At 39.6% G+C, this 9,395-nt stretch overlaps 1 protein-coding gene across 1 annotated transcript in view; it reads left to right on the top strand.

Moving 5' to 3' along the window:
- LOC103811750 (protein sidekick-1) overlaps positions 1–9,395 on the top strand; it is a gene marked incomplete at both ends in the record, with an annotated part of 206,731 nt that overhangs the window by 89,792 nt on the left and 107,544 nt on the right. Inside the window, one exon of the mRNA XM_009084741.1 lies at positions 6,607–6,611. Within this exon, the coding sequence (XP_009082989.1) occupies positions 6,607–6,611 (5 nt within the window). The remainder of the gene's footprint in view (positions 1–6,606; positions 6,612–9,395) is intronic.

Raw genomic sequence — 9,395 nt, 5'->3', positions numbered from 1 at the left:
ACTGTGCTGTAAGGTGATGGAAATGCTGATTTCTTTTCATGCACAGACTATTGTCTACACTTTTAAGCCCTTTAGAAATAATCCATAATCCAAAACTCTGCCTTTTTATGGTGGATAAATCATTACAGCTATGGAACGTGAGAACAAAGCTACAACTCCTGTAATCTGGGAAGACATCACTGTTAAATAGGGATAAATCATTACAGCTATGGAACGTGGGAACAAAGCTGCAACTCCTGTAATCTGGGAGGACATCACTGTTAAATACTGTGTCTTTAAAGGACTGTAAGCTTTCTGTGATAAAAATGAAGGAGCACAGGAGCCAGGAAAGTGCACAAAATGTCCTGGTCTCTAAGGCCCTGTTTGTGCAAAACTGTTATTAAATTTTGTCCATCTATGTAAGCTGTTAAATATCTTTACAAGCTTCTGCTGTTGTGTGTAGGAAAAATACTGCAGTGGACAGCATGTTGGATGAAGAAGAAAATGACATGTCTGGTGGTTCTTTTTATTCCCTACTTGCTCCTTATGCACTAAGGAGGGATAAAGAGAAGAGTTTGCTTTTTCACTTCATGGTGGCTGCATTTTGATCCGTTCATAAACCTGACCTAGTAAAGACTTGCTGAAGGCTTAAAAAGCCAGTGCTGGTCCTTCTGCAGATGCTGGGAAAGAAACTGCAAAGCCTGTGCTGCCTTCAGCCATCCTGGTGGATTTATCAGATATCTGTGAGTGATACTGTCAGAGCTATTAAAGAAAGTAATTGGTAGCGAGTGATTAAAATTGCAGATGGCCTTTTCAAGGTGATTATGAATATTAAATCAAGTCAGTAAAAGCTAGCTAAAAAGGCCCATGAAACCAAAAAGTGAATATGCTGAGGATAATTGCATGAAAAGAGAATCTTGCAGGCATGCCATGTTCATCTGACCTCCCCCCCGAACCATCTATCAACCAGCCAACCAAAAAACCCCAAGAAGCTAGATTATTCAACTGGGTCTATTGTATCAAAAAAAGGTGGAACCAAATCTCTTCTTTTTTAGGCTGCAAATTCCTCTGTGCAGAGATCTTACTGCACCTCACTCTTCTTTTCTGCAGAACATTTTCCCAGGTCCATTGCTGTCATCATTGAGCAGTGATAGGTCTGCAAAGTCCCCTGTGCCAGGCAATGCTGTGTCATTAACAGTGATCTTTTCCTGTTCTTTTCCAATTGTAAGTGATTATGACAAATGTTTCTTTCCACATCGCCCTGGAACGAGGCCAAGAAATACTGTAAAGTGACTTAATTTCATTTGGTGATCTTTATCTCACAAAGCAAAGGTTATGTGGGATTTTTTTTACACTGAAAAAATCTAAGGTTCTTTTTGTTCCATGATTTAAAATGGAAACTTCAGATGCAAACAGAGATAAAGGCAGAGAAAACTGAAAAATAAATGTCTTAATTTTGAGCCCTGCTTACTTACACATGTGTTTTAATACAAGTGCAGAGTGCTTTCACATATGTCTAAATAGCTTGTGAACTTGCAGCCTCAGGGTTTGTTTTCTGGTGCATATTGTGATTATAGACTCATCACTTTTGGACCAATTTCATGCTTGCAAATAGAATTTTGTATGGTTGCTTATGCTTCAGCGTATTGTTCTAGTATTGATCTCAAACATCATGCTGACCTATCTAATCTGCTCTTAAACTGTAAAACACCATGAGATTTATTGTGAAGATTTATATAAATGTGCTTTGCAATTATTGTTTATTATCTTTGGTGCAACAGGAATCATTTGTCTCATCATTTGAGGAGCTCTTTCCCCATCAGACAGTAATTTTGCTTACCTGAATTTCGTGGTCATTGTAATGCTAGTGGCTTTGTTGCATATTGATTCTTCATCTAAATGAATATTCTTTCATTTACGGATATTCCCTTGGTAAATTTGATAGAGAATTCTACTCATTCCACTACAGTAACACTAATTTCTAACCATATTGGCTTAGGAAGTGGTCAGTGGTCTCTGTGACAAAACCATTTGTGCCATGCAAGTGTTTTTAAAAACTTTTCTAAAAAATACTCAGCTTGTTGGTTCAGCACAAGACAATGTAGCAGGTGTGTTTTTAAGTGGGAAGTTCTCTAACCAGATGCTGAACACCTTCCTTTAACTGTGGAAAAACAATGCAAATAGCCAATACCCCAGAAATTATGGGACATTAAAAAAGAGGAGGATTTTTTCCTCCTAAAAGAAGCAATGAATTAGAATATGACATGATCATGTTTTTCCACCCTCAAAATGACATGTAAATTTTAACTCTTCAAGAAGTATCTTGTACAAAACACAAGCCCAGTCAATGGGTCAGGTTGCTAAATATTGAAAGCCTCTTAATAGAGTTTGGATTATCGGTTGCCACTTGCTTTTTGGGAAGGCTATTGATCACTTTTTGGTGTGTGATTGATGTGGTGTGTTGTAACTTGGAGGGCCTGGGAGTGTTTCCAAAGCAGTGCTGAGGGCCATGGCATCAGCAAACACAAAGATGTGCATTAGAGGTGGTGAGGAGAGGAAGATTGTGACTAGATTGTGGCTGACAGATCTGGTGTGTTCACTGAAGAAGAGGTTATTTGCACCTCAGAGGCTAATGGGAAGAAATGTGGAATCTGGCAGATATTTTAGGACTTGGTAGTGACTGAGTTCCTGACTTGATTGAGGAAACAAGTCTGGGATGGTTGTGCATTTTTCTTGTAGCTCGTAACGGTGTCGATGCAGTCAGCTGGGCTACTCGAGGAGAGCTTTTTTGATGATTTAAAGATGCAAAAAGCAGTGTGATTTTTAAAATTCCCAGATAAATCTTTTTTTTCCAAGGTGGTTACAAATGCTTTCAAAGGGTGTTTGTAATGGAAGAAGTGACAGACCTCTAATTAGTGTGGCATGATGAGACTCTGTAGCGTCTGTGAGAGGGATGAAATAACACTGTTTATCTCGAGTTTATGGCTAGCAGATGCAGGTAGATGGTGTTTTTCTTGGTTCATTCTTTTCCTGCACATACAAGAAGAGGTGTTTTTAGTTTTGTCAAAATATTTCCGTGTTGTGAAACTTAAAACATACAAGTTACGAGTTTACTGTGAATAATGACCAAGCTGTTTTCCACAGCCTTTGCACACATTGGTTCTCTAAGGCAACATCCTTGCAGAACTGTATTTTGCTACTTATAAAGCAGTAAAGTTATTTTCTGTGTGTTTTAAAGCAGAGATTTATGAAGTCAACTGACAAGACATTACTGCAATTTGTAAAAGACTGGGTTTTAACGAGTCAATTATCCCATTTTAGGGTTGTGTCACTCAGGTACTTCATTTCAGTTTCCCTTCACAATGTCACAAACAACCTTGAAAACTTGCTGGTATCTTAATACCCTATTTACACGTGTTCCATAGCACAGTGCACCAGTGGAACAGGGAGTACAATCCTCATTTATGTGTTCATGCTGAAGATGATACATTTGTCAAAAATCCTTAACTGAGTGGTAGTTTTATATTTATCAGAAGAGAATATGATTTACCTAACTAATATTTGGTGTGAAAGTTTGCCAGTTGTATGTTTTAGTAAGAGTTTGCCAGAGTAAGTCTAACCTCTGTGGTGCAGCTGTGTGATGGGTAGGAAGTTTTGTGAATGAGTGCAAACAGCAAACACCAATCCTGTCTGTCTGGCCACCCTCCTGGCTCCAGAAGAAATGCTCACTGGAAAAACATTGGCCTGTATCAAATCCCTCTGCAATTCAACTCACTTGAGCATCCTATTATATTTGTCAGACACAGCACTTAAAAAACCAAGGGGGAAAACACAGTTTTTGATAGGGTGTATGTTATAAAGGATAAGAAACCTGTCAGCTCTTGAAATACATGGCAGGAGACAGCCTTTTTTGTTTGTTTTAGGGCATAGTGCTGTGTTTTAGCTGATCTCCATGTCCTTAACTATAGTGGCCTGTGGTTTGAGTGAGGCAAAGGTGAGCTGAATGGAACAGTCACTTCCAAAGGAAGAGGCATCAAAGTTGTCTTATGCTCTGACCTCTGCAAATTCAGCACTGGCAGGGAGGGGACTTGCCTTTCTACCCAGACTTCTTCCTTTTGATAAGCCCTTAAGAACAATGTGAGATTTCTCTACTTTTCATCCTTGATCACCAAGGGAACTTTAAAAATCTGTGTTTTAGAAGGAAATTCTGCCTAACAGTCTCTGGAAACGTGCAAAGCTCACCAAACCCGTGTGATAGGTAATATCAAATCTCAATGAAAAGTGCAGATCCTGATTGAGGGAAGGAGTGCACTGAATAAGAAAAACACATCTGGCTTGGAATGCATTGCTTCCTTTGGGTTGTAGATCACAGCTTTATGAGCTTTGCAGAAGATGGGAACAGTTCTATTTTTTTTTTTTTTCTTCTCAAGAATGTATCAAATGCAATCCATTCAAAAATTGCAAAGTAAGCTTAAGAAGGAATGAGAATGCTCTGTAAGTCACAGCAAGTTATATTGTAAGTAATTCTCATTTTGCTATTTTCCTCTGATTTTATCAAACAGTGAATTTTGAAACAACATAACCAAGTTGTTTATGCAGTTAAGGATTTATGGGAATGTGATTCTCATGCACAAGGGAAGTGTGTGTGTGAATTCCTTTTTACAATATGCCACCATGATCCTGAAGTAATTCAGAGATTGATTTGTAAAACATTCTGAATCAATTAAGGCTTTAATCAGCAAGCAGCAAACTTCAGATGGCTCGTGGACTAATTTTACCATCTCCCGTCAACATGAACCCAAGCTGGAAAAAGAAAACAATTAAGAGGATGTAATTATCTGTCCTGATTACTGAATTAGAAGAGTTTGTGTTTATTCCATCTCTATGCAAAAGGAGAAATCTGCTTTGAAAAACAATTTGAGGCAGCTACTAAATTGCCAGGGGTTTGCAGGGTGCAATGTAGATGTTTGCTAGGACAGTTTGGGAAGAGATTTGTAATCCATAAGTGTCATACAAGTACTGTCTGGTGAGTTTTGGAGCCTGTTGCCCGACAGCTGTGTAGTGAACCATGAAAGTTCCAGTACTGAGAGTATTTTTCCTCCCTGTGCTTAAAGTGAGTTTGGGTTTTCAAAGCAGAGTCTTGTCTCCAGTCACTTGTCTCTGCTGATTATGTATAGTGATCACAAAAACCCTGGCAATTTCTAGAAGCCAGGAATTGATGTTTCAGTTCCCCTATGAGGTTAAACTTTGCAGAAAGCAGGGATGGGAAAGCATCCCTGCATGATTTAACTAACAATCTCATTACCCTGTGGTTGTGTCTCCCTGCTACCAAGTGAAGGTACTTTCAGTTACTGATATTTTGCTTGCCATTGAATGAGAAGAGCCTATAGAAATACAGCAGACTCTCAGGTAATTCTTTCTCAAACCAGACTTTTAGATTTGGTAGGATTTTTATTTGCAGCTTAGCAGAGAGATAAATGCAGATTTGTGATAGACCCTTCCTTGCCCTTTATATCGTCCTGGATCTGATCAGAATCCACAAATTGCATAAACCCTCTCATAAACCCCCAGCTTACAACACTAGTGTAATTTCTCTTTGAATATTTAGCAGAGTGTTAATCCTGACATATTTACTTGCCATGCTGAAGGATTGTTGCTGCATTCTGCAAAGTTCAGAATAAATGCCCAGAAATCCAGTGAGTTATAGGTCAATTACAGTAATTGGAAGGAAAAGTAAGCAAGAAACCTTAGTTGTATCCAGCAGGAGTGATACCTTTATTTTTTATTAATGAGCAGTAAACAAGGCTGTCACCAATCACTGACTTTGAAAAATGTGCCATATAACTTACTCCTATAAATGGTATCATTTGTAAGTAGTATATGTGTCTCTTGGTAGTAGTGGCTTTATTAAATACTGTTGAACAAAATTTTCAGTTGAATGAGATTAAAACTGTCGTCCTAAGAAAAATTAACTTTATTTAAGCAGCAAGAGATAAAGCTGCCTCATCACAGAATCACAGAATGGCCTGAGTTGGAATTGATCTTAAATACCATCCAGTTCCACCCCCTGCCATGGGCAGAGACATCTTCCACCAGACCAGATTGCTCCAAGCCCAATCCAGCTTGGCCTTGAACACTTCCAGGGATGGAGCAGCCACAGCTTCTCTGGGCAATCTGTGCCAGTGCCTCAGCACTCTCACAGGGAACAGTTTTTTCTTCATATATAATCTAAATCTACCTCCCTTCAGCTTAAAGCCCTTGTCCAAAGTCTCTCTCCAGCTCTCTCGGAGCCCCTTTAGGCACTGGAAAGGGCTTTAAGGTCTCCCCAGAGCCTTCTCTTCAGACTGAAGAGCTCCAGCTCTCCCAGCCTGTCTCCATAGCAGAGGTTCTCCAGCCTTCAGAGCATCTCTGTGGCCTCCTCTGGACTTGCTCCAGCAGCTCTATGTCCTCCTTGGACACCCCAGAGCAGGGTGCACTGCCCTAGGTGGGGTCTCATGAGAGAGGAGTAAAGGGTGAGAATCACCTCCCTCATCCTGTTGACCAAACTGCTGAGGATGCAGCCCAGGATATGGTTATCTTTCTCAGCTGCAAGTACATGTTGAGCTTTACAGAAGCCTAAATTTATAGTGTTGGTGATACTCAATTAATGGCTTGTTATATTTTGAAACTTTTAGTTTATTTCATAATAACATAACTTAAGTACAGTCACTGTACTAAAATAAATTGCATCCTATCTGGTAGGACACACTAGTATAAGGGCCTAACCAGTCTCTCATTTACACAGTATCACATAAATTAGAGTTTAATGGTATTGTAATTTATGCAGATTTAATAAATATATTTGACTTTCAGAGCAATAAAATGAGTTAGGGCATTATCATAAATGTAATTATTGCTGGTGTTGTCTAATGCATTTCGTTTTTAAATTCAGAAAATCTATAATGATAGGTAGGTTTGGGGGAAATATGTGATGAACACTGAGGCCCCACAGTGTTAATACTTTGCATTCAGTACTGAATGCTGGCTAGGGTTGCTGGGTTATGAAGCTTCTGGCAGGATCCTCCATGGTCACTGCTTTCTCCTTCAGAGACAAGAACTAACTGTACTTAGGTTGTTTGCTTTCATTACCTTGTCTGGCTAGATGAAGTTTTGCAGGGAAAAGTCTTTGGGAACATTCAGGTTTCCAAAGCCAGCCCAGGGCAGGAAGGAGGAAAATGACTGACTTCCAAAGAGTCAGCTATTTCTGTAGGTTGAAGAAATGGCAACTTGCTTTACTCTAGCTACTTAAGCTTACAGAGTGCAACAGGACAGACAATAATCAATTCTGGGCTTCCTTGCACAGCTTCTAACACAGCACTTGCTTAAAACTGGGAATTAGTTCCCTTTGTGAAATGCTGCAAAGAGTACTGAAAATGTGAAAATTAAGCCATGGAGATGTGTCTAAGCTTACAGAAACATTCCACAAAGAAGACTCCTGTGATGATGAGATGGAGAGAAATTCTTCTTCCTCTTGATAACTACTATTTCTCATAGGATTATGGAATTATTAATGGAAAGGATCTATAGTGAACAGGTTGGCTGTGGTAGTGTTTTACACAGACTCAAGTGTGGAATTTGCGTTGGACCAAGAGATGTCTAGGGCACATAGTTCAAGGAAGAGAGTGAATTGCTGTAGGCAGTGAACTGGTGGGAAGGAGGAGTGTTCTGCCAGAGCCAACTTCCCCTCCCATGTTGGACAGACAGCTCTTTGGACAAACACCAAAGAGATGAAAGTTTCTTAGAGGAAAAAAAAGCTTAAAAAGGCAACTTTTCTAATAGCACCAAAGAGATGAAAGTTTCTTAGAGAAAAAAAAAGCTTTAAAAGGCAACTTTCCTAATGGCTTGGGGAAAAGGACAGTCTGCAGTCAGTCTGCTCCTCTGGTGACCAAAGGGCAAATAAATGTTAAATCTAATTTCCCCTGGAGACAATGAGCAGATTATTGAGAATGAGGAGTATGTGCAGAGCTACTACCTCACCTGGTGAAATCATATCAGCAGGACAGGGTTTTGCTTACCACAACTGTCACAAGGTTTCTTTATTTACCAGCTGGGTCATGATGTATGTTAACAGACATCTTGTACAGCAAATCCAGATGGTCTCCCTTCTCCTTCTTCTCTTCTCCTACTAGATGCAAAAGGTCAGAAGAAAAGAAGCAATAGGAATTCTTGCTGCCAGCACAAGATGCACTTGACTATGCCTGCATCAGTACCACAGACTTTAATTTCCTTTACACTGAACTAAGGTTAGACTCACTTAAAGGTCAGTCTCTGTGCGATAGGGTTTGTTGTGCCGTTTGTTTTATTTATTGAGAACAGCCTCTTTCCTGAGAACAAGGTTGTTTTCCCTGCTATTGCCTCCCCTCTTCTTAAGTTGCTTTTGAAAGGTGTTTCATTACTTGCTAAGCTCTAAAGTGATTTTTTTTTCTGATAGTGATAATATCAACTTGCAAAACCTTTGAGCTGGGAGCGTTTTTATCTTAGCACTGCAGTAGTGCTTGTTGCATGAGGAGATGGTGACATTTGGAATTGACCCTGTCTTTATTAACTCAGGTTTTGAGGGAACTCTGAAGTTACCCTGTTATCTTTCTATCAGCTCACCCAGATTCTGGGAGATAAACTGGAGACCAGTGCTATCATCATACACTTTTCTTTGCAAAGGCAAATCAACTAATGTAAAAAAAAAATAAAATAAATCTTTCACTTCCAGTTGGTTTGGGTTTTTGCCTTCAGGAATATACAGGTGAAGAAGAACTCTATCCTAAAATGGACCAAACTTCCTGCCTTGTATCTGTGAGAACTTCTGTAGAAAAGTAGGTGTTGCTAAAAGGCTCACTCCTCTTGGCATCCATTTTCATGCTTGGTCAGAGTGTGAGAAGACATGGTCTGTCTTATGCCACCTCTGGGATCTGGATGCTCAGTAACTGCTAGAGAAACCTCATTCTCCACCTGTGCAGAGGAAGATGTAGGGAGCACATCCAGAGTGAGGTATTTCTATGAATGTTGGAGGTCAGAGATCTGAAACTGTTTCTAGAAATAGGCATAGGCAAATTTCTCTGGGGTGTCTCCTTCTTCCTTCTTGTTTTCTGACCCCCAAAACATGACTTATTTTTGTTCTTTGACTGGACTATGCTAGGTATTTTTCAAGGTAAAATCTATAGGTCCTTGATTATCAAGGAAAAGGAGAAATAAAAGCAATTCAAACATGGACTTTCTCATGCATCTGGGAAAAAAGCTGGGACCACCAGAATATGACAGCCTTAGGATTAAGGATGAGTTGGTTTATTGGATGATGGAGTTCCCTGGGCAGGCATGGAAGGATTTTGTTGGATATTGGTCTTATTATGTAATTCACTAAATGTGTTTATAGCTCCAGATGG

The sequence above is a fragment of the Acanthisitta chloris genome, unplaced genomic scaffold (assembly GCF_000695815.1).
Source record: "Acanthisitta chloris isolate BGI_N310 unplaced genomic scaffold, ASM69581v1 scaffold3721, whole genome shotgun sequence".
NCBI classification, from domain to species: Eukaryota; Metazoa; Chordata; class Aves; order Passeriformes; family Acanthisittidae; genus Acanthisitta; species Acanthisitta chloris.
This window is presented reverse-complemented; position numbering and strand designations above follow the sequence as displayed.